Source organism: Carettochelys insculpta, chromosome 4 (assembly GCF_033958435.1).
Source record: "Carettochelys insculpta isolate YL-2023 chromosome 4, ASM3395843v1, whole genome shotgun sequence".
NCBI classification, from domain to species: Eukaryota; Metazoa; Chordata; order Testudines; family Carettochelyidae; genus Carettochelys; species Carettochelys insculpta.
Window position 1 is genome coordinate 70,051,371 of NC_134140.1, and position 26,378 is coordinate 70,077,748.

At 40.2% G+C, this 26,378-nt stretch overlaps 1 protein-coding gene across 2 annotated transcripts in view; it reads left to right on the forward strand.

The window, feature by feature from the left end:
* The window catches only part of SH3RF1 (SH3 domain containing ring finger 1), a 166,108-nt gene that overhangs the window by 92,391 nt on the left and 47,339 nt on the right, over positions 1–26,378 (forward strand). For both annotated transcript variants that reach the window (XM_074991869.1, XM_074991870.1), the window contains exons 3-6: positions 12,737–13,012; positions 14,428–14,523; positions 23,860–24,162; positions 25,080–25,190. In XM_074991869.1, the coding sequence (XP_074847970.1) occupies positions 12,737–13,012; positions 14,428–14,523; positions 23,860–24,162; positions 25,080–25,190 (786 nt within the window). The remainder of the gene's footprint in view (positions 1–12,736; positions 13,013–14,427; positions 14,524–23,859; positions 24,163–25,079; positions 25,191–26,378) is intronic.

Here is a 26,378-nt window from a genome sequence, read left to right on the forward strand (position 1 = left end):
TGACAGTAGTAATTTTATTTAGCAGAGTGAAAGTAGTGAAATGTTACAGGATGTATGTAACTTATTTTCTTTCTATTCCTCTTCCATCCTCTGCTTTTCTGCTTTGTGTGATGTGGGTTTTTAGGGTAATTTTTAGTGGAAAGTGTTCAAAATGTTCAGTGGCTCAAGAATGCAGAAGCTCATTCATTAGTAAATAAACAGAAAAGTAGTTATAAGGTGAAAAGTAGTTGAGTGGGCCACAGTGTAAAAGACTTCTATAAATGAGCATCCCTCTGAACTGAAATGGTGCTCAGGGTACATCAACACGTCAAGAAGTAATTTCCAACTAGGGAAGTGTACATACGATAGCTTTGCTTCAAGTAGCATGCTAACAACAGAAGCATAGCCATGATGTCAAAGGTAGTGAGATGATAAATTGTCAGATAAACACATAGGGTTCCTGGTGGGATTATACTCCGGGCAGGTATCCAATCTCACTGCCTATGCTACCATAGCTGCACTTTTATTTTTAATGCACTAGTTCAATCAAAACTAGTTTGCACATATCTACCTGACCTGGAAATTACTCCTTCAGGTTGACGTGTAGCCCTACCCTCTATTTGATCTTAAGCTTTCAAATAGCAAATCCTGAAATGCCTTCAGAGGCCTTCATGGATAAATTTTACTTCCAAAACATCTTTGGGCCACAGGCTTTTTCATATCATATCTAGCAGACTTTGGTGTGCCTGTACTGTGAGCACTTTATTAGGGTGTTAGCACCGCTAGTGTGACAGAGAATAACAAGAAGTCTTGTGGCACCTTATAGACTAACAGATATTTTGGAGCATAAGCTTTCGTGGGCAAAGACCCGCTTCATCAGATGCATGAGTGGGGCAGGGTGTGTGGTTTCAGAGTGGTATTTAAAGAGTAGGATCCCAGTAAGAGGGAGGGCCAGAGCTGACAAGGTCTATTCAGCAAGGTGGAAATGGCCCCGTATCAACAGTACTTATCAAAAGAGGAAAAAACAAGACAGATGAGACAGGGGGATATGAGCCTTTGTCAGAGTCTAATGGGGGAGCTATTAGCACGCAGAGCAGAGAAACTGCCTTTGTAAGCTGCGAGCCACTCCCAGTCTCTGTTTAATCCATGGTTAATGGAGTCTAAATTGCAGCTCAGAAATTTCTCCCTCCGTTTGATTTTGAAAGTTTTTTTTGTTTCAGAACTGTCACCCTTAAATCTGCCACTGAGTGTCCAGGGAGATTGAAGTGTTCCCCCACAGGCTTTTGTACATGACCATTCCTGACGTCTGATTTATGTCCATTTATTCTTTTACAGAAAGACTGTTCAGTTTGGCCAATGTAAATTGCAGTGGGGCATTGCTGGCACAAGATGGTATATATTATATTAGTAGATGTGCAGGTAGAGGAGCCCCGATGGTATAGTTGGTGTGAGGTCCTGTGATGATGTCACTGGTGTGGATAAGTGAGCACAGTTGGCAGTGAGGACCGTCGCAGGGGCTGGTTCCAGGCCTAGAGTCACTGGTTTGTGATTTGTAGTGGCTGGTGAGTATTTGTTTAAGGTTGGCAGGCTGTCCGTAGGCGAGGACAGGCCTGCCTCCCAAGGTCTGTGAGAGTGAAAAATCATTGTTCAAGATGGGTTTCAGATCACTGATGATGCGCTGGAGAGGCCTTAGGTGGAAACTATATGTGATGGTCAGTGGTGGCCTCTTGTTTTCCTTGCGAGGCCTGTCTTGTAGCAGGTGCCTTCTGGGTACCCGTCTGGCTCTATCAGTCTGTTTCCTCACTTCCTTAGGGGGTATTGTAGTTTGAGGAAAGCTTGGTAAAGGTCTTGTAGATGTTTGTCTCTGTCTGATGGATCAGAGCAAATATGGTTGTACCTTAGTGCCTGGCTGTAAACAATGGATCATGTAGTGTGCCCTGGATGGAAGCTGGAGGCGTGTAGATAAGCATAGCGGTCTGTGGGTTTTCGGTATCAGGTGGTATTTATGTGACCATCACTTATCCGTACAGTAGTCTCCAGCAAGTGAATTTCTTGTGTGGACTGGTCCAGGCTAAGGTTGATAGTGGGGTGGAAACTGTTGAAATCACGGCGGAACTCTTCAAGAGTCTCCTGTACCTGCTACCCAAGATCCATAAGCCTAGGAATCCTGGACACCCCATCGTCTCAGGCACTGACACCCTCACCATAGGATTGTCTGGATATGTGGACTCTCTACTTTGATCCTATGCTACCAGCACCCCCAGAACCCCCAGTTACAGCCCTCCCTCTTACTGGGACCCTATTCTTTAAATACCCCTCTGAAGCCACCACAACCCACACTCATGCATCTGATGAAGCGGGTCTTTGCCCACGAAAGCTTATGCTCCAAAATATCTGTTAGTCTATAAGGTGCCACAAAACTTCTTGTTCTCGAAGCTACAGGCTAACAAGGCTACCTCTCTGATACTTGCTAGTGTGACAGTTATTTTCTCTGAACTATGCTGTGTACCAGTGTATTAATCATACTCACCTGAGCAAAACTGCAAAAACTCAGTAATGCAGGTATAACTGCTTCTACTTTTAGGCTTCTGCCAACATAGTTATGTCAGCATGAAAGCTGTTCTCTTCACACACGTAACTGACAGAGCAACTTACAGTCCAAGTCTGTAACACTAATATTACATTTCTGAAGCCGTCCTGGGAGAAATTGTGGTAAGATTTTTCAAAGCGCAGCAGAGGTAGACAGAATAACAAAGGGCTTTGGCACAGTGATATCCTAACCAAACTGTACTGCATTTATAGGTCAGAACAGAGAGACCTGACCTCCATCTTCAAATCGTGATTCTCCCACACAACCCTTAAAGTGCATCCCTGACTCAGTGGAATCAGTTCCTTTTACCTGTATGGAGAGAGTCTATCCTAGTGCTCATGCCCTATGTTGTGGAGTTCCTCTGATGATGTCAAGACTCAGGTGAACTGTAAGACTGTGTGGCAATCAGATCTGTAAAGTCACCTGAACACAGGAATCCTGTGAATGCTGATCGTATGAGGTGATGAGAGAATTCATCTTGGATAATATTGTTCCATGTCAGGTGATGGCGGCCAGAAATAGAATTTCTGAGAGTCACATCCTCATTACATTTAAAGTTAATTGTATGTGTTGTCAAATGCAGTGGTATACAGGAACACAAGCGGAGAGACATTTTACAATTTACTCTGAAGAATCTGGTTTGATAGATCTAAGCCCCGCAGGCCCAGACAGAAGTTTTAACTCGCAATCACTGAGAATTTGTCTGAACTAACTAACTAATAAATCCTTCACTTGATTTTTCAAAGATACTGATCACCTACAGCTCTCATTGATTGGAGCTGTAGGTGCTTAGCTCTCATAAAACACTGGGCAATGGGGATGATTTGTTTCTTATGCTGCCTCCTACCTGTGACACAACAGTCAAGTAATATCACTGTGTGATGTATATTTATAAGTAGTGTGCAAAATATTATGGCTACATCTATACCACATTCCACTTTCAGAGGAGGAATGCAAATGAGGGTGATCAAAAATGCAAATGAAGCACAGACTTACAAATCTTATGCTTCTTTCGTATAATCTTGTACAACTGCATTTTGGGAAGAGGCTTTCTGAAACCAAAAACAGACGCGTAGATGGAGTTCCTTCAGAAAAAAAACCTATTTTCGAAAGAACCCTTCTTCATATTTTATTATATTCTCATACTTTTGATTTCTTTCTTCTGAAGCATTAGGGATGTCCATGGCTGTAAATGGGACCTTGATCAGGGAGAGCAAGGTGCTGAGGTATTTATCTTCTTGGTGGTCTCTCAATAATTAATAGGATGTCTTCATGTCACCCTCCTGTGTGTGAGTCCATTGATGGCTGATCAGCCCAGTTCTGGAGCCACAGATCTTATCACGGAAGAGGCAGGTGTTAGTAGCTGCTGGAGGGGCATGGGGCAGGCAGTGTTTGATGTCTTTTTCTTCTTTTCCACCTCTCCTCGTCCGCACTGTAGTGAGACCTCTAAAATTGTGCCGCCCCCTCACGGATTACCATTCTCCACTGGGGATGGTCTTGGGCAAGGTTCTCCCAAGCGTCAACACCAATGCTGCACTTTTTTGTGTGTGCCTTTGGCATGTCCTTATATCGCTTCTGCTGGCCCCCAACACTCCTCTGTCCTTACTGCAATTGAGAAAACAATCTGTTTTGGGAGACACTGATCAGACATCCAAACCTCTTGACCAGTCCACCGAAGTTGTTGATGAATGATAATGGCTTCAATACCAGGTATGTTCAACTCTTCCAGGGGTGCTAGTATTTGTGCCCCTGTCCTCTGAAGAGTTAAGGATTATCCTCAGGCAGCATTGATTATATTGTTCAAGTGCATTCAAATGACGCTTGTATGTTGTGCAGGTTTCACATGCATATAGTAGCATTGGAACAACCACTGCATGGTTTACAAGGAGCTTTGTCTTGGGATAGATGTCCTGGTGCTCAAAGATCTGTTTTCACAGTCAGGTGAAAGCAGAGCTTGCGTAGCTCAGACCTTGCTGGATTTCTTCATCAGCGTTGACTTTAGTGGAAAGATGAGTTCCACGTTTTCCAGCAATTCTCCATTTACTTCAATAGAAGTTGCAAGAGATTCTCCTGTTGATGAAGGTTGGTGGACCACTTTTATCTTTTTGATGTTCAGTGTGAGGCCGAGATTCTCCCACAGCCCTCCAGACCATCTTAATTGGCTTCGCTGAAGCATACAAGAAAGAGCAACAACCATATTGTCATCTGCATATTGGAGCTCCATGATTGAGGTTGTGGAGGTCTTGTGTTTAGCTGTCAGTCTCCTGAAATTGAAGAGCTTCCCGTTCATTCTGTAGACGGTCTTCACACCATCTGGAAGCTTGCCATCAGTGAGGTGAAGGGTCATGGCAATGAAGGTGCAGAACAGTGATGGGGCAATGATGCAGCCTTGCTTGATTCCCGTTTTGACCTCAAAGGGCTCGCTTTGAGATCTGTTGTTGCGCAATAAGAGTGGCCGCCGTTGTCATGAAGCAGCCTTAAAATGTTAATGAATTTTTTTGGGGCAGTCATTCTTGGAGAGGATAGTCCACAGTGTGCTATGATTGACTGAGTCGAATGCTTTGGTCTGGTCTATGAAACTCATATATAAGGCTTGGTTGCGTTCATGACATTTTTCTTGCATTTGCTCGGCAGTGAAGATCATATCCACTGTTCTTTGGAAAGCTCAGAAGCCACACTGGGATTCTGGGAGAATTTCTTATGAGTGTGGCAGAAGTTAGTTTGCAAGGATTCAAGCTAAGATTTTTCCTGCTGTTGTCAGGAGGAGATGCCATGATAGTTTTCACAGTCCGACTTGTCGCCCTTCTTGAAAAGACTGACAATCAGTGTGTGTCAGAAATCTTGTAGCTTCTGCTCCCTATCCCAGATCTTGAGAATCAGGAGGTGGAGCTGTTTGTGGAGCTCTAGCTCACCTTCTTTGAAAACTTGGGTGGGAATTCCACCTAGTCTAGTTGCTTTGTTGTACTTCGTTGCTTTAATGGCAGCTTTGCCTTCACTCAGGGTAGAAAGTGTTGCAAGATCGTCTCTAGGTGGTTGCTGGTTGATTGGCTGGCTTGTTCTTACTTGTATTCACAGCAAAATACGGCTTTATCCAGTGTAGCTTATTCTGCTTCCCCAAGTGAAACAATCTATACTAGCAAAACCAGGTATTAAAACTTGCACCTACAGTGGAGATTTTGCCCGTATAAAATTGTCATAAAAATCTCACTTCTAATTGACATTGGTATACTGGCAGAGTTTTAAGTAATAGCTTGCTTTGAAAGAAACATACAATTGCCAATTATCAATTTAAAAATGGTAGCCAAGATTAAAGATAAGGTAACTTGGGAAAGACGGACTATATCTAAAAGTGGAAAATATGAACCTGTAGGTTTCATAGATGTATTCTATAGAGTGGGAGCCTCTGTCAGAGGTGTTTTAATATTCAAGATTTTGTACTTAATCTCTCTCTCTTAGGCAGTGTATAATAAATGCAAATGCCATATGATAGAAATCTTGTTATGATGTTGTAAAGTTGTGTTTGTATTTGTTATTCACTGTCTTAAACTATTTTTTTCCCACTGCTTTAAGGGTTTGGGTACATGTAATGTCCATCTTACTGGTTTGGATAAAATAGTTTTTGTAATATAAACTATAGCAATATAAATTCAGATGTTATTACTTTAAAAGAAACCTTGAGGCAATAGCAATAAGAAATCTGTGTTAAGTACGGTATCCTAAAAAATTAAAATGCATTTAAGACTGTTTTCATCATTGTTGCTGGTAGGGACAAATGGCAGCTGCAAACGTATGGGTAAGCTGCAGAGATTTTTGTTCGTAAGCCCTCCTTTCATGTTTAGCCAAGTGAAAGGCTCGGAGTGAAATGTAAACTCCAGCTCAGCATATCTTCAGGGGTCTGCAGCCTGATGAACAAAGTCTGAGAGTTTAGTGGGAAGGCTGCAGTTAGGAAAGGTTGTTAAAGGCAAAGGCCAAAAAGGCCTTAACCGTGACTTGGCTCTCAGATCATCCAGATGAGAGGAATGTGAAGATAGTGCCCTGGTGGGCCATTGATATATTACACTCAAAGGAATAGTGCTGTGCAATCAAACCAATTGTTCTGACTTTATCCTTCAGTTGTTATTGAAGGAAAAGGCATTTGCTTTATTACTCTTCTGAGTCGTTTAACCATTTATCCTTAATCACTGGCTGGCTGAGTGAGTGAGAACAAGAACTAAGTTCATTAAACTTTGTTCTTTTTGAAATTATGGAGTAGAATCCATTTTATCCAATGTGGGAAACCTTCTTTTGAGAAATGATGTACGTACTGGCTTACTACATCTTTGAGTTCCATTGAAAAAGAAACATCATACAAAACTGTAGACTGCAGATTAGTTTGCTTTTATGGTACATTGTATAGTATACAATTAAAAGTCACAATACCCACAAACAATAAGTTAAATAATTTTAAATTAGTAAGTCGGTTACTATTACTGAAACATAATTTCACCACAGCCATTGTTGAGTGGGAGAGCAAAAGGAAGAGAATATTTGCTAGTTGAATTTTAGAAACAATCTTCAGTAATTGGTAGAAGTGTAAAATAGTACATGAATCAAGTACCTGAGTGCAAAAAGAATGCATTAAGCATGATATAGTAAATTAATTTATAATGTAGTAACTTTTTGCAGTTTTGGGGTGTTCCTATTTCTTGAAAGAGCTATTTAAGAATTCTTTTCTCTGAATTTTTAAATACTCCCTTCTAAGTACATTTATTTGAGCATGTATTTTGAACAGGGTGGATGTGATGATTTTTGTTTCAGCTTAATTGTAATAGTTATTATCTGGAGAAGATGTCCATGTGAATTTTGATTGATCTTTTGAAGCTGTTTGTATCAGTTAAGTGATAATATTCTTGCTCTGCATGGTGTATCAAGGGATGGGTCTCGAGATGTAGTAGTTTTACATGAAACATACAAGAATAGTGGCAGAATGGTCTGTGGCTGTCTTAAGAGTTTTTCAGTAAGAGATACAAAACTGATATAAAAAATAAGAGGGAGCTGAAAATAAAAGCTAAATGTGTAATTTCACTTCTCAGATTCACATCTATAAAGTGAGAACAGGTCCAAAGCTCCAATAGATAAACGTTATTTTGTGCTGTTAACTAAGTTTTGCAATGAGTGTTTCCAAGTTTTATTCAGCTTCAGCATGAAAATCCTTGATAATAGTATTGGAAAATAGATATTACCCACCCAATATTAATTTTGCAGTAATGTGTTTTGTATCGTCCGATTTTTCATATTTCCTGCATTGTTGACATGTAACTGATGTTGACTGCTGTAGACCTCTGACTTACACGATTTTGACTTATCAAAACAAAAAAGCAGTCCAGTAGCACTTTAAAGAGTAACAAAATAATGTATTAGGTGATGAGCTTTCATGGGACAGACCCACTTCTTCAGATCATAGCCTTACCAGAACAGACTCAATATTTAAGGCACAGAGAACCAAAAATAGTAATCAAGGTTGACTAATCAGAAAAATATTGGCAAGGTGAGTAAATCAGAGAGCAGAGTGGCAGAAGGAGGGGAAGAGGGAGTCAAGAATTAGATAAAGCCAAGTATGCAAAAGAGCCCCTATAATCATAGAACACTAGGACTGGAACGGTCCTCAAGAGGCCATCGAGTCCAGCCCCCCTGCCCCAATGGCAGGACCAAGTACGATCTAAACCATCCCTGATAGACATCTATCTAACCTGTTCTTAAATATCTCCAGCGATGGAGATTCCCCAACCTCCCTTGGCAATTTATTCCACTATTTGACCGAGAAAAGAAAATTCCCGTCCCAGTTCAAACCATGTGTTAATGTGTCAAATTTGAATATAAAAGAGGGTTGGGCAGCCTCTCTTTCCAAGCTGTTGTGAAAATTCCTCTTCAGTAAAATGCATACTTTCAGGTCATTAACAGAATGGCCCACTCCATTAAAGTGCTGTCTGACAGGTTTGTGAAACAGGAGTGTTTTTATGTCTGTTTTATATCCATTAATTCTTTGTGTAAGAGAATTTGAAGTCTGTCCAATATACAAAGCATCTGGGCATTGTTGGCACACGATGGCATATATGATGTTAGTTGAGGAACATGAGCATGTGCCCATGATTCTGTGAATAACCTGGTTAGGTCCAAAACAAAAAAACAATCCAGTAGCACTTTAAAGACTAAAAAAATAATTTATTAGATGATGAGCTTTCGTGGGACAGACCCACTTCTTCAGATTAGGTCCAGTGATGGTATCTCCAGAATAGATATGTGGACAAAGTTGGCAATGGGCCTTGTTGCAAGGAAAAGTTCCAGGATTGGTGTTCCTGTTGTCTGTAGGAGAGAACAGGCCTGTCATCTTGGGCCTTCTGGAGTGTGGCATCCTGACTGAGGATAAGTCTTTAATAATGTGTTGCAGTGGTTTGAGTTGGAGGCTGAGGTAATGACCAGTGGTGTTGTGTTATTGGCTTTTTTGGGCCTATCTTGGAGTAGTTGGTCTCTGGGTATTCGTCTGTCCCTGTCGATTTGTTTTTTATTTCTCCCGGTGGGTAATTCAGGTTTATGAATATTTGGTAGCGATCTTGTAGTTTTCAGTCTCTGTCAGTAGGATCAGAGCAAATGCGATTGTACCTAAGGGCTTGACTATAAACAATGGATCTAGTTGTGTGTGCAGGATGGAGGCTAGAAGCGTGTAGGTAAGTATAGCGATCAGTGGGTTTCCAGTAGGGTGTGGAACAGATCAGGCCATCCTTGATTAGTACTGTAGTGTCCAGGAAATGTATCTCTTGTGTGGAGTAGTCGAGGCATACATTGATAGTGGGGTGCAGATTGTTAAAGTCTCTGTGGAATTCTCCTTGAGGCTGTATATAATGGGTCCAAATCATAAAGATGTCATCGATGTATTGTAAGTAGAGGAGGGGTAATAGTGGATGAGAGCTGAGGAACCGTTGTTCCAGGTCAGCCATTAATATGTTAGCATATTGTGGGTGCCCATAGCAGTTCCCCTAACCTGGAGGTATACATTGTCCCCAAATCGGAAATAATTGTGGGTGAGAACAAAGTTACAGTGGTCAGACAATAGATTGGCTGCAGTGACATCAGGGATGGTATTCCTGATCGCTTGTAATCCATCTTTGTGAGGAATATTAGTTTACAGAGCCCGTACATCCGTGGTTGCAAGGATGGTCAGGAACTTTTCCAATGTTTTGTAATTTCCTCAGGAAGTCAGTGGTATCTGGGAGATAGCTGGGAGTGTTGGTGGCATAGGGTTTGAGGAAGGTGTCCACATAACTGGATAGTCCAGTGGTAAGGGTGCCAATACCCGAAATGATAGGGCATCCGGGGTCTCCAGGTTTGTGGATTTTGGGAAGTAAATAGAATAATCCCAGTTGGGGCTCAGATGGCGTGTCTGAGTGAATAAGGTCCTGAGTAGCAGCAGGGAGTTCCTTAAGTAGTTGTTGTAATTTCTTTTGGAATTCCGAAGTCGGATCAGCGGACAGAGGTCTGTAAAATGTGGTGTTGGAGAGTTGTCTGGCTGCCTCCTATTCATAGTCTGATGTGTTTCTTGCAGTAATGTGAGTCAAAACAGCAAGTGGCGGGGAGCCAGGAACCAGATGGCAGCCTGGCTCTGGGCTCCTTTGCACTTGCAGGAGCCAGGAAACTGACCAGCACTGCCCGGAGTGGGAGGGAGTGGAAACCAGGTGGCAGCGTGGCTCATGACTCCCAGGAGTGGTAGGGAGCCAGGCAGCTGCCTGGTTCCTTGCTCCCCACCACTTGAAACTGACCAGCACAGCAGCACTGGTCAGTTTCCCAGGTCTTGCAGTGGAGGGGAGCTGGGAGCCAGGTGCAGCCAGGACAGGGGGATCAAAGGCAGCGGGGCCCCTCCCCCACCTGGTTTAACTTGCATGATATTTGACTTAACGCATGGTAGCCCACAAATGCAACCTCCTTGTAAGTTGGGGGTCTACTGTACTCTGTTTCAAGACAGTTTATTATTTTTCATCAATGGATTTTAGTATTTGTTAATCACTGAAAGGTTCTGACTCTGTCAGAAAATAAGAGCAGGCGTTGAGATTACAGAAGTCTAATGGTGTTTGAAAAACACATACACAGAGTAATTATCAGTGGTTCTCTATCAGACTGGTAGGACACATCTAGTGGAGTCTCAAAAGGGTCGCTGCTGGTTCTGATAGTATTCAGTATTTTATTAATGGACTGGAAGATATGCTTATATAATTTCCAGGTGATAGCAGGCTGGATGGACTTGCAAGTGCTTTTGAGGGTAGGATTGGTCTGAAAACAACAAAACGCCATTCATTAAAGACAAATGCAAAGTACTACTCCTAGGAAGGAAAAATCAAATGCACAGCTACAAAATTGGGAATAACTGGCTAGACAGTAATATTCCATAAAAGGATTTGAGAATTATACTAAATTCTAAAATGAGTATGAGTCAAGAGTGTGAAATAGACTAATATTCTGGAGTGTATTAACATGAAGACCATACCTAAAGACATTGGGGATGACTGCTGCACCTACTCAGCTTTGGTGAGTTCTTGGCTGGAGTATTGCATTCAATTTTGGGCTCCTCGCTTTACGAAGGATATTGTCAGCACAGCGAAGGTTTAGAGGAGAGCAACAACAATAGAAAAGTTAGAAAAACCTCATCTGTGAGGACATGCGGGGAAAAAAAAAGTCTCCAGAGAAGACGACTTGGGGGAACCTGATAAGTCTTCATGTATGTTAGGGGCTGTTACAAATTGGATAATGGTTAATTGTCATCAGACCTATTGAGGGTATGAGAAGAAGTAACAGGCTGAATCTGCAGCAAGGGAGATTTGGGTTAAAAAAATTCTAACTATAAGAGTAGTTAAGCTCTGACATGGGTTACCAAGACAGCCTGTAGTATTCCCGCCCTGGGTGGTTTCTAAGGCTTAATCTACACTATGGCAGAAGATCAAACTGCTCAACGTCGATTTTCCAGAGTTTGATTTTTGCACATATGCAAAGTCAAGCTCTCGGGGATCAAAGTTGACCCTTGTGCTCCTCGTGAGAGATGAAGAATAAGAAAGGTCGAAAGGAGAAATGCTGCCATTGACTTCCCCCTGTATAGACAGACATGGAAGTCAACTGCGGATACATCAATTTCACCTACACAGTTGGCGTCGCTTAAAATCACATATCTGCTGTTGAGTTCCATGTCTAGTATAGACATAGTCTAAGAACAGGTTAAAACCATGTCAGGTTTAGGTCTACATGGTCCTCACTCAGCATAGTGGAATGAATTAAATGACCTCGCAAGGTTTCTTACAGCCTTTCACTTCTTCTATTCTGTGAAATTCAGAAAGATTGTGAAGTCGTTTGAGTAGGTTGTGGTTAGTGACAATTATCTGATAGGTACACGAAGGCTTTCCACATTTTTTTGGATTAACTCAATTATGATGAAATACAGCTGAGTCTGAAATATCCCTTATTATTCTGTGCATGCCAGTGAATTTGTGATATTCTTTTCAAATGGATTTTGTCCCCGCCCCCAGTGTACTGTTATAAAAACATGCTTTAAAAACTCTTAATATTATATAAAATGAATACATATCAAACTCATAATTGCTGTGTGACTTCATCCAAGAGAAGACAAAGAAAATCCAGCTGCAGGGTAACAAGTCTAATGTTAAATGTTCTGCTTGAGCACTAGATAGATCCACATACATTGTCTGCAAACAAAAATACTTGATTTATTTTGTAAAATTCTGTCCCAGTTATGTTTTTTAGTAGACTTTGAATGCCTTACTATTTCAACTCTGTATTATTCAGTATGGGCTCTTCACATTAATGACTCTCTGATTCACTGCAAGGTAGCTTCATGCTAAATTCTTTGCACAACATTATTTATATATTTATGTATTAACTATGTACTGGTGAGGTATATGTTTTTTCCCTCAAACTCATTATGTTAGAACATTTAAACATGTGCTCTTTAACTTAGCATATTGAAATTCTCTTAGACTCGGTAGTGTAAAGATTGGCACTAGTTTTACTGTAATAATAAATTCCACTTGAATATATAATTCATTTAATCTGTCATATCTCAATGGTTTGGACAGCATTACCACATCTATTTACAGACAAAAAGTTAATTTTAGTATTTTTCTTCTTTAGGGTATACCTCAGTTACCGTGTGCCAAAGCATTGTATACTTACGAGGGAAAAGAACCTGGAGATCTTAAGTTCAGTAAAGGTGACATCATCATTTTACGTCGACAAGTGGATGAAAATTGGTACCACGGAGAAGTCAGTGGTGTCCATGGCTTTTTTCCTACCAACTTTGTTCAGATTATTAAACCTTTACCTCAACCTCCGCCTCAATGCAAAGCACTTTATGACTTTGAAGTGAAAGACAAGGAAGCAGACAAAGACTGTTTACCATTTTCAAAGGTAAACACATGTAGAAATTACCTTTTTTAAAAAAGAAGAGATTTTCTTTGAATTTTTCATTGATTTTAAATATGTTGTTTCTGTTCTAAAAGTCTTACCTGTATACTTTTCTGTAGTGCTGACGTGCATAAGAAACCAAAGATATATAAGACCACCGGGCATTTCTTGACTATAAATCTTGTTCTCCCCTAAGCAATAGACACTACTGCCCTCTAAGGATGTCACTGTTGAAACTGAGATTGCATTTTAGCTGCTTTAATATGTATTCTGAATTTGAGTCAGAACTATGAATTTAAAGCATTCCCACACTAAAGGAAACTATGACTTATTTTTAGTTGTTAAGAGTTTATGCTAATTTTCAAGTATTCATTTAATCTAGGTCACTTTAGTACTAACTGTGAGCTTTGTGTCATTACCTGAGAATAAATCAGTTCCTTTTGTTCCTAATTGAGTTAATTTCTGCCTTCAAAAACAGAAGAATATGTGAAGTTTTAATAGGAATATTAGGATTATAAAAGCATATTCTTAAAACATATTCAACCATAGCCTTTGGCTGTTTTTTTCAATTGCATACATGTTTATAGTATGCTACCTTTGCCAGACTGCACAAAAAATGTTACAAGATCAGACATGTGAACTAGTTAATGTCTTTATGCCCTCAGCTGTTAAAAATAGAAAGGGCACCTGAAATTATAAAAGCAAGAGGCATAAATATATAGTTCTCCATCTTATGAGTTTGGTGCAACTACACGTGAACTGTAAACATTTTACTCAACAAAATGATAGTGCTCCTAAGAATGATCAGCACTAGTTATATTGCATTACAGCTTTGATTTTCAGGTATTGTGTGCAATTTGCATATTGTTTGTAGTTTCAGTTTTGTATCAATGCAAGTGTTTTCTGCCATCTGTGTCTTTCAATTCAATATTAATTAATGTTTATAGGGCACAGTAAATTTAATGAGCAAATACCTTCTTTGCCACCGTGCTTAAAACGAACACTATTTCAACTGAGATGATGCCAGGTATGCATTGTAAATTTGCTAATTTTCTTACATGAACAGAAAAGCAACAGCTGGGAACAAAGTACAAAAGCTAGCTTACAAGTAACAAGAGTTCGAGATTCAATTTAGGGATTGAGGGAATACACTAGAGTTGATACAACAGGCAGATTATTGCTCAGGAGAAGCCTGACAGACTGAGATTAGTTCTTGGGCTGCTGTACACGACTTGACCAAGATGAGGAAAATCTACTGGAAATTTTAATGCCCAAAACTGCAGGTTTGTCTTGTGAAGCTGCTGCTATGGAATTCTTCTTCCTGTATCCCTTTGTATGATGATGATTGTGTTGTGGAGAGAAATTAAATTAATAGCTTAATTAGAGCTGGAAGCCATAATTACTACATGTTTGTACAGGATGATGTGCTGACTGTGATTCGCCGAGTAGATGAAAACTGGGCTGAAGGAATGCTGGCTGATAAGATAGGGATATTTCCCATTTCATATGTTGAGGTAAGTAAAGTTATGCCATCCTTTAATCAGTCTTAAAACAAAAGCTCTTATTTCTATGTATTTGGCATCTTTTCTAAAACCATAAATGCTTACAATAATTCTAAAACTTATATTAATGCAGTATATATATGATGATAAACTGAGGAACGTCAACCTTGCAGATGCAAAGAATATACATCCTCACCTTGTCCTCTCCCTACTGTTTGTTGCCTTTGTTCATTGTATCACATTTAATGTTACACTGTAAACCCTGTGAGGCAGGGACTTTGCCTTCTTGTATGACCCGATCCTTCCCAGCCAACACAAATTTAGGCTTTTGTGGACCAAACAAGGGAGTGAATTTTGTTGAAACTTCAGTGGAATGAATGACAGACATTTTTACAATATTTCACCTATCGTCTTTATAAAAATGAATCCATACCAAATGCACAAAATACACAGCTATTAACAATACAAGTGAAGTGTTCATTTTAATAGAGAAGAAAATAGTACAATTTTGCTTCATTGCATCCATTCCTTAGTTTGTGAGTTCAGTCAGTAAGATCTCAAAATGTATATAGCAAATCAGTGATGTTCCTTACTAGCACTTTTCTTCTTGCCCTAGCCCCAAATCATCAAAAGGTAGTTGAAAACATGCTTCATTTTTAATTATCTCCAGTACTTTTAGGGAGCTTGAATTCCTTACTCAGCACTTCTAAAATCTTGCATTTATTAGGCTAGACTTGCTGTCAATCACTGCTAGACAAAGTACTCAATTATAGTGTTGGGGAAAATTCAGTCTCTTATAGTAATATTAAATCAAGAACAGTCAAATGAAACATTTATATAAACTTGCCTTCACTTGTCTTGTCAGCCTGGAATGTACAATGGAAAAATTATGCAAAAATGAATGTTATGCAATGCTTTCAAAAGAGCACTTAATGTTCTTACTGGAAAAATCATGCTTTGGTACATGTCAATTTAAAGAGAAGCGTTCATTCAAAATAAACTTCTTCACATTCACATTGAAAAAAGAGCCTCCCAAATAAGCCAAGTGAAATAAACAGGTCTACAAGTGTGCCCTACAAACATAGTCTGTTTCAGACTATTAGAAAATCTACCATGCAATGAATTCATTGTAGCCTACATGGTAACAGCTTCTGTAATTTCTATATTATTGTGAATAAAGGTTGAATCTCTCTCGTCTGACACTCTCTCATCCAGCAACATCTGTAATCAAGCATGATTTTAGTTAGCTTGGTTGGCCATTTATCCTGGGTGTGGCCAAGTTTCCTGTGGTCCCATAAAGTTTGTTTAGAGCCACCAGTCCTGATTCTCAGTGTTCCGTGCTGTTATTTATCTGTAATTTACCCCTACATGCCTTCAAAGAGCCAAGTAAGTAGTGGAAGTGTTGGTAATGGTGGTAGACAATATTAATCTTCTATGGTCTGTCAAATTCTCTTGCTCGGCATCAGTCAGGTCCCAAGAGTGCTGGACTAGAGAGGTTCAACCTGTAAAACTTTAGAACAACGACTAAAAATAGACATAACCAATTCATTCAAGCTTTCTTAAATATTATCAAACACCAATTTTGCAGTCATTATTTGCAATTGGACACCAGATTTACTTTTAGTTGCATATCTATACAAAACTCCTTACAGTACTACCCCCAGTGTAACTTATGAAAGCCATACCAGTTCTATATTAATTATGAAAGAATCTGAAAATAAGATTAGTAGATTCTAGTAAGAGTTCAATTGTGCGCATTGGTATTCAGGTTGAAGATGGGCTGTGGGGTAGTAGATGATACGCAGCTGAAGTTGAGAAGGGGGAACTAATAAATGGAACATAAAAGTGATGTGGCTTATTTCCTTGTGCTTCACGGGGGTGGTAGTATATGCTTCACAGATCTTTTGATGCATCTGCAGTTCAGGCACACAAGAGAGCAGACTTGATGAGCTCCCCCTTTCCTGTACCAAAGAAGAAGCAAGCAGCTGTAACTGTTCATGGTCTGGTATCCGGGTTATTTTTAAAGAAAAGCTAATGAGCATTGCATTCCACTGTTTAACCTGTATGCCACTCTTTTGTGTTTGTTTCCCTGCCTAAGAGAGTTCAGCAGATTCCTCACACTTGAGTAATCTTGGATTAATCCTATAAATATGTGAAAATCTTGCTCTTATTTGGGGATCCTTCTATGTAAAGGAAGCAGATCCTACAGGCATTATTAGCTTCAGAAAGTAAACAAACATAATTAAGTGGAACAGTTACCTGAGGGAATTCTTAGCTGTAGTTTTTGATCCCTTGGATAAGCCTTTCACTCATTTAATTGTTGTACTCTAATGGGAGATTCTTGCTTTGTAAATGAAGTTTTGATTTTTTTCCCCCTGTATTCTTGGACATCTGGGAACAAAATCTTTACACATTACAGTCAGGGAATAAAAAATGGATGGGAACATAAACTGTCATTTCCATTATGTAAAACATGTTTTGCTAGAAGCTAGGGTGTGCATATTGTTATGAATGATGTGAAGAATTTTAATCTGAGATGGAAGAATAAAATGGATAGAAGTACAAAATCTGCTGTGTGGCTAATCCTCACAGAGCCTAGCTACTTATCCAGTGTGCAGTATAGGACCTTGAGAATTCAAGTGGCAGAGCAATTTTCCCCAGCTTCTCATCAATTTTTTTTTCTTTTTTTGCTTTGCTTTGTGTCCTCCAGGCTGCATATCTAGAGTTTAATCATCTTAAAGATCTATAATAAATTAGCATAAAATAGTTCCCTTAGGACCTTAAAAACATGTTTTAGCTTTTTTTTAATACAATGTAAAATTGCGGTCCTAAATAATGAGCAAGGTTTAGAAAATTGATTGTCAGAGCTCTGTGTAAAAGTTGTGGTTAGCTCTTTCTACAGTGGAATGGGAACTATGATAGGGTTTTTTTGCCTTTGTCTGCACTAACTGTGTTTGAACAGTGTAATTTGCTGTCAGTGGTAACAGGGGAGGTTGTAGTGTACACAGATCTTGGGAATATTTACTAACATGTTCAATCCTGTGCCTTTTCTGAATTTCATACAGTAAAACCCCTATTTACGCGATTTCATCTTGCTCTTTACTTGGACATGGTCCATGCCTTGTTGTGGTGAGGTGGCTTATGTGCCTTAAGGACCTGGAGAGCTATGGTAGCGGGAGCTACAGCTCCTGGAAGTCTTCCCCCATACTGTACAGGTCAGAGGATAAAGACCAGACAAATTTGGATCACCTCTCCCCAAAGTAAAAGGGGTTGGCTTAGGGTGAACAACCCTACCGTAAAAACCCAAAAGTCACAGAAACATCTACAAAGAAACCTACACTACACAAATCTTGGAAGGCGTTCACAGTCTGCTCAGATTGAGTATGAAACGAGGCATGGAAAGCTGAAAGGCAGCTGCCCCACAGATGACTCTTCTCTCATCCAGGACAACCACCCAGTTTGTTACATGGAATGTTCAGACCGTGTATCAAGCAAGGAAGATGGCACAGATTGCAGCAGAAATGAAACAGTACAAGCTTGTAGCATTGGGCTTGTGTGAGACAAGATGAACACAATCTGGGCAGCTACACCTAGTAACAGGTGAAACCTTCATCTATTCAGGACATGAAAAGAAGGGTGCACCACACAGAAGGCGTGGTCTTGATGTTATCCAGAGGCATCTGGTGCTTTAATGAAGTGGACAGAAGTATCATCATGCATCATCACACCCAGATTCTACACCAAAGCGCAAAAGATACTAATTGTGCAGTGTTATCCACCAACCAGTGAAGGAGCTGAGGAATGTAAAATAGACCTCTATGAGAAACTATAAAGTGTGGTGAACCAGAAAGCAAAGAAGGATATTTTGATTTTGATGTGCGACTTCAATGTGGAAAGTGGAAGCATAAATACAAACAGAGAACAGACCATGGGAAAAGAGGGCCTAAGTAACATGAAGGAAAATGGAGAGCGCTTCAGTGACTTTTGTTTCTTCAATGAACTGGTGATAGGTGGTAGTGTTTTTCCACACAAAATGCTCCATAAGGTCACGTGGGTTTCACCGGACCTTCAGTCAGAAAACCAGATTGATCACAATTGTATAAGTGTTGCTTTCAGAAGATCAATGCAGGATGTTCTCACTAGAAGAGGAGCAGATCTAGGTTTAGACTGCCATTTGGTCATGGTAAAACTCAAGTTCAAGGTGAACAGGTACACCACAACAGTGACCAAGCCGTGATTGGGATTCAACATGAAGCAGCTGAAGCATTTAGAGATGACAGCTGGTTTCCAAGTGGAGCTGTCCAACAGATGCACACTTCTGGCAAACCTTGTCCCAAAAGATGCTCATCATCATCAATAACAGTGGGCTCAGCGCCCGTCGGTGTCTGATGCCTCTCTCATTATTTCTTTCCATCTTTCCCTGTCCAGTGCAGAGCGGCTTAGTTTCTGTGGACTAGCTCTGCACCCATCTACTATATCATCTACCCATTCTCTGTGGGGTCTGCCTCTCCTATTCGAACCATCCATTATGCTGAATGCCAGGGTCTTGATTTTTGGTTTGTCGTTCATTCTGCAAATATGCCCAAATAGTTGTGGCTTCCGTTTTGTAAGCTTCTGCAGCAGGTTCTCTTTTGGCTTTATCTTTCTATATAATTCCTCATTAGTCACCTTCTACATCCATCCTATTCTCAGAATGGTTCTATAACAATACCTTTCGAATGCCAATATTCTTCTTTTCGAATCTTTCATTATCACCCATGTCTCACATCCGTACAACATGCTGCTGAATACACATTTTCATGACGCTCGGCTTCATTCCTAAGCTAATAGCTTTGCTTTTCCAGATCTTATCCATCACATTCAAACTTGCTCTTGCTTTCGCTATTCTAGTCACTCTTTTCTTCTTACAGTCTAGATCATACTTTATGTTGCTCCCCAGATATGTGGACTTGTCTGCATTATCTAGTTCAATACCATGAGCACTGATCTTCCTTCCTATTTCCTTATCTTCAAATACCATTGTTCTTGTTTTATCAATGTTCATAATCAGTCCATACCACTTCCCTTCTTCTTTTGGCACCTGCACCGTTTTTGCTAGCTTCTCCTCATCTTCCTCAACGATAACTATATCGTGCGTGAACCTCAAGTTGTTTATTCTTTTCCCATGCACAGGTTTCCCTTCCATCTCTTCATTGATCTTGTCCATCACTCTCAGCAGATGCGTGAAGAAGATATTTGGCAATGTTGAATCTCCTTGTCTTGTACCACTGCTTATTTTAAACCAACTTCCCACATGTTCTTACCGCTGCCTCCGCATTGTCATTGAAATTGTTCAACAAGAGATGCTACCGTGGAACAAATTTGGGAACACACCAAAACAGCCTGGAAAGAAAGCTGCAATAAAACATTGGGAAAGAGGACAAGACGCCACAAAGAATGGATCACCTGCAGAAACTCAGAGAAAAGTGAAGGAATGAAAGGACAGAAAAGCAGCAGTGAATAACAGTAAAACAAGAGCAGTCGAGGTGGAAACTCGGAGATTGTGTTCTGAAGCCAACAAAAAGTTAAAAAGGCCACAAAATGGGACAAGAAGAACTTTGTGGAAAACCTTGCACAACAAGCTGAACAAGTTGCATGGCAGAGGTACTTGACAGAGCTCCATAACATCACATGGAAGCTAGCTGGGTCACAGCGTAGAGTGGATCAGCCAGTACAGGGCAAGGAAGGGCATGTGCTAACAAATCCAAGTGAGCAGCTCAGTAGATGGATGGAACACTTTGAAGAGCTACTGAACTGCCCTGTTCACATAGAATCTCCCGAGTTACCACCTGCAAATATACCGCTGCAAATTAACAGCAGGAGACCTACAAAAGAAATCAGAAAAGCCATTGCCCATCTGAAAAGTGGAAAAGCACCTGGTCCAGACAACATCCTAACAAAAGTAATCAAGGCAGGTAGTGAGACATCAGTCAACGTGATGTATAATGTATTTGGGAAAATTTTGGACGCTGAAGCAAACCCACAAGATTGGAAACATGGCTACCTTGTCACGCTTCCAGAGAAAGGCAACCTGAAGGAATAAAAGAACTGGAGGGGCAACACGTTACTGTCTATTCCAGGAAAAGTGTTCAATAGGATTCTCTTGCAGAGGATGAAGACAGAAGTCAATAGACAGCTCACAGAAGAACAGTCTGGCTTCCTAAGTGAGAGATCCTGTACTGACCAAATAGCAACTCTCAGAGTGATCATAGAACAGTTGCTCAAGTGGAACTCCCCCCATACATAACCTTCATAGACTTTGAAAATGCCTTTGACAACATTGATAGAGGCACTTTGTAGAAACTGCTGCAACAGCATGGCATCCCATCCAAAATTACTAACTTGATTTGTTCAACATATGAATCCTCAACATACCAAGTTATTCACAATGGTGTCTTGGCAGATCCTTCAGCATATTTTTGGGAGTGTGACAAGGGTGCCTATTGTCACCTTTCCTGTTTTTGATCATAGTGGACTGGATTATGAACAAGAGAACAGATGGCAATCGACGGGGTATTCGGTGGACACTTTTCAAACAGCTAGAGGACATTGATTTTGCTGATGATGTCACCCTCCTTTCACATTGACATCAAAGCATGAAAGAAAAGGTCACACATTAGACCAAACTGCCTCATTGATTAGACTGAGCATTATCAAGGGAAAGACCAAGACAATGAGGATCAACCAGTGCTACAACAACACCATCACCTGGGATGGGATGACCTGGAAGTCGTGGAGCAGTTCACCTATTTGGGGAGTATTATGGGCATAGATGGAGGAACAGATAAAGATATCAATGCCAGCTTAGGGAAAATAACAGCTGCATTCAAGACTCTTTGTCCCATATGGAGTTCACAAATAATATTTGTGAATATGAAACTGCAGATCTTCAACACAAATGTGAAGTGTGTGCTCTTGTATGGATTTGAGACATGGGGTACTAAAAAGTCTTCAAATCACAAGCTACGTCTAGACGTTCATGAACAGATGCCTGAGGTACATCCTCACAACAAATGGCAAGACTTCGTCACAAATGAGGAGCTTTGGAACAGAGCACAAGTACCAATTGATGTTGAAATCAAGAGAAGAAAGTGGGGGTGGCTAGGCCACATTCTCAGAAAACTATCATCCAGCATAGTCTGTCAAGCCCTCACATGGAACCCTCGAGGAAAATGCAAAAGAGGAAGACCTCGGACAACATGGAGAAGGTCTACTGAGATTGAAGGACAACAACTGGGGTACTCCTGGAGCCAGCTACAAGTTTTGTCCCTAGACAGAGTGAAGTAGAGGAGATTTGTAAATAACCTAAGCTCCATGTGGAGTACAAGTGTTAAGTAGTATTAATAGTAGGATTAAAGTGAGTTGAAATCGTGAGTGATGGGGAGCTGGGAACTGTGCGGCAGCCTGGCTCCCCTTTGCTCCGAGCTCCAGCGACTGGTGGGGAGCCAGGAACCAGCTACCCACCACTTGTGGGAGCCAGGAAACTGACCAGTGTGGCAGTGCTGGATAGTTTCCTGCCTCCTGGAAGGATGGGAGCTGGGAGCCAGGCTGCTGCTTGGTTTGCTGCTCCCAGCCAGTCCCAAGAGCCGGGAAACTGACCAACGCTGGTCAGTTTCCCAGCTTCCCCACCTTGTGTGAAATTTGACTTACACCTGGTTGCATGGGAATGCATAAGTCGGGGGTTTACTGTATCACTCTTTTCTACTCCATTCAGAACACTTGCATCATCTTCAGGACTATTGTTCTGACCATGCCAAATTCCCCTGCCCCCAACCTTGAAAGCCTCCACTGACTCCCCCTTTCCACAACACTAAGTTCAAACCTTTTGTCTTTGCCTTTCAGGCATTCTACAACTTTTCCCTTTCCTTCTTACTTGTTTTTGTCTGTTTTTATGTTGATCCTCCACCACTCTGGCAATTACAGCCTTTACCCTAATTTATCTGTTTCTGACACATATCTGAACTCATTTTTTGTAGTCATTCTGACTGGCATCAAGTTTGCTTTCTGAACAGATCCTGCAGCTCCCAGTCGTGAACCCATTTGTATCATGAAGTCAACATGAAATTTGCCAACTAATAGTGGATAAAGTCGAAGACAGTTGAAGATATTTAAAAAAATCAACTGAAGTCTGTGAACATATGCATATACATGTACACACTATTTTGACAATATGTTTTGTCCCTGTCTCCCATCTCTTACACAGTTATTTATCTTCTTAGATTGTAAACTCTTTAGAAAATGGGCTGTCTACCTTTATGTGGACAGCATCTAGCTCAAACAAGTAATACATATCATATAGTGAGGTATCGGTAAAAACAGAGTAGAGCATTTTTAAACTTCCAATGAGCACAGTAGAAGACTTACAGTGCCCAGGAAAATGGATAAGGTAGGTAAAGGAAATACTTTGGTTGAGGTGAAAAAACAGTGACTCTGCAGTAAGTAATCTCATGTGTTCTTCTTGATTGTTCTTTCTTAGTTCTTCATGGGGGGAAAAAAACGCTCCTCAAAAATACAAATTTTCTAAAAAGAGATTATTCACAATAAAAACAGCCATTATTTTAAAAGTCGATTAATATTTTTAAAGAATTGCTTGCAGTCTACTTTCGTTGATGTACTTTAGCTCCGGCATGAATGTGGCTCCCTATGTTGATTCTTACAACAGTTTTAAGCTATAAATAAAATTTTCTGACAGTTAATAATATGATTTTATGAAGAATAAACTCTAGCACTTCTAAATTTTACTTTATTTTATTTCATCTAGTGTTAACATACTGACTGTCAGAAGATTAAAATGCCCAAGAGTCTTTACTGTAGAGGCAGGATTTAGTTTCTTACTTAATATAGTACAATTTATCCTAATGGACAAGATATTAATAAAAATCTAACGAATAAATTAAAACAAAGAGCATGGTACATTTATTACTGCTTCTGCTATTCAAACATGCAAGAGTTGTGAAGAACATTAGCTGACATGATCACAAGGGCAGTGGGTCTTCAGACTGGTGTTATATCTCAGTGGAAAAGGTCAAAAGACTTACTGTAGAATGGACATTCACTGGGACCATGTCAGACTTCACTTAGCTATCAAACTTGTGTAGGTAGTAGTGAAAGAGTTTTACCTAGAGGGAGATCTGCTTGTAGAATGAGTCAATACATCATAAAGAGTTCTGAATTCCATAGTTTTCCATTTGATTCTTAACTGTGAATAAAAATAAAGTTTAGACGTGTTTCTTCTGCCTGATGAGCTCCTTATTTTCTTTCCATTAAAAGTTTCTAAAATTATTTCTTAATTTGTTGGTTGCTTTGCAGTTTAACACAGCAGCCAAGCAGCTGATAGAGTTGGATAAGCTCCCAGGTGCTGCTTTTGACTCTGGAGAAGGTACCTCTGGGGCATCCCACAACAATTCAGTCCAAAAGCACACTGATACAAAGAAGAACACCAAAAAACGGCACTCCTTTACCTCCCTTACAATGTCCAACAAGTCTTCACAGTCTTTTCAAAACCGCCACTCAGTGGAAATTAGCCCCCCTGTCCTCATCAGCTCCAGTAACCCCACAGCAGCTGCCCGTATAAGTGAAGTGACAGGCCTCTCTTGCAGTGCTCCTTCTCAGGTAAGCTATCTGGAATTATATACAAAACATTGTATACAATGTAATTAATATTCTAAAGCATTTTTGTTATAATAAAGGCTTTCAAAGTAAACATATGCAATAAGTCATATGTAAAGGGACAATTTCAACTAGTTGAGGCTCCAAAATTCATCTTTTTTTTTTTTTTTTGGTAAAGTGTTTTTGCAAAGCCTACAGTGATGTGAATTGAAATATCTTCATGATTTTGAGTTTATTCAAAGGCTTTTCATTTTAAGCATCCTGAAAATAAAAAATGGCAGATTTTTTTTATAATCTGTGAGAGCCAAAAACTAGACAGTTTAATTGTTGTTTTCCAATTTCAATAAAATATTAACAGTTAATAAAGAGCATACATGGTGAATGTAACATGTTGACTCCAGAAACTCTTTACTTTTGAATAATTTCTAATGCCATTCTGGTACTAATGAGTGTTAAATGATATCTGATTCTGTTTTAAAACCTCGAAAGATTGCATGCTACTGTGTTTGAAAAATCTTCTGTTTTACAGGACTTGTAAAGTTGACAGTTGTGGGGAGAATGTTAGTGAAAGCAATAAAATACTGAGAGGATTTCACATACATCTTACAATCTAATTAAATATCCTACATTTAAACTGATTTGTTCTCTGCTATTTAGAGAAAAATAAATGTAAATATCATGCTTTTGACCCCGCATGTATATTTCCCATTTTTTTTTTCTGAAAGGTCATTTCTGTCTTACCTAGAGCTTGAAAAATGAGCTGAAATTCCTATCAAAAAGTCAAAGTAACAAACTTAATGTTGATGGTGATATTCACAACAGAGTGCTGATCATACGTTAATCAAAAGGTGTGCTAATCTACCGTGACAATCTACTGTTTCAGGAACTACCTAAAACTGACCTCAATCTTCTTTTGACAGGTTCATATCGGTACCACAGGGCTAATTGTGACCCCACCTCCTAGCAGTCCGGTTACGACTGGGCCTTCATTTACCTTCCCATCAGAGGTCACGTACCAAGCTACTCTTGGCGTAAGTAGCATTTGTCAAAACTGAAGCTCCCTGTGCATCTTTTGTTTTCATTGTCATTTTTCGTTCTGTAGTTCTGGTAAACTAATGAGAAATTTTTTTGTTATTTGGTATTACCACATCTGTGATAGGCAGTAGCACATGCTGAAGTATGACAAAAGTTTGGCACTGAAGATCCTGAACAGCATCCCTAGTTTTGCTCTGCCTTGCTACGAAGTATCAAATGCACACACCTGCCCTGTCCCAAAAGAAGAAAATTTTCACTTAGCATGAGTCAAACAGCAGCAAACCTAAGAAAAAGGGGCAAAAAATGGCTTGTGAAGAGCAACTTGCTTGAATAGTCAGCCTCTGGATCTTTGTCCCTCCTGCCTTCAGTACTCAGTGCTATCATGGAAGAGTCCCTGAACCACCTGTGGTATCCTCTTCCTTTTTTAAATGAGATGAGCCTATTTTGATTATCCTCCCTGAATACCAAATATTGTATAGTGGACCACAAGCTAAATATGAGTCAACAGTATGATGCTGTTGCAAAAAAAGCAAACATGATTCTAGGATGCATTAACAGGTGTGTTGTGAACAAGACACAAGAAGTCATTCTCCCGCTCTACTCTGCGCTGGTTAGGCCTCAGCTGGAGTATTGTGTCCAGTTCTGGGCACTGCAGTTCAGGAAGGATGTGGAGAAATTGGAGAGGGTCCAGAGGAGAGCAACGAGAATGATCAAAGGTCTAGAGAACATGACCTATGAAGAAAGGCTGAAAGAATTGGGCTTGTTTAGTTTGGAAAAGAGAAGATTGAGGGGGGACATGATAGCAGTTTTCAGGTATCTAAAAGGGTGTCATAAGGCAGAGGGAGGGAACTTGTTCTTCCTTGCCTCTGAGGATAGAACAAGAGGCAATGGACTTAAATTGCAGCAGGGGAGGTTCAGGTTGGACATTAGGAAAAAGTTCCTAACTGTCAGGGTGATCAAACACTGGAACAAATTGCCAGGGGAGGTGGTAGAGTCTCTATCACTGGAGATATTTAAGAAGAGGTTAGATAGATGGCTTTCAGGGATGGTCTAGAAAGTGCTTGGTCCTGCCATGAGGGCAGGGGGCTGGACTCGATGGCCTCTCGAGGTCCCTTCCAGTCCTACTCTTCTATGATTCTATGATTTGCAGCAAAGTCTGTTAGCTCTTCTTTTTCACAGATTCA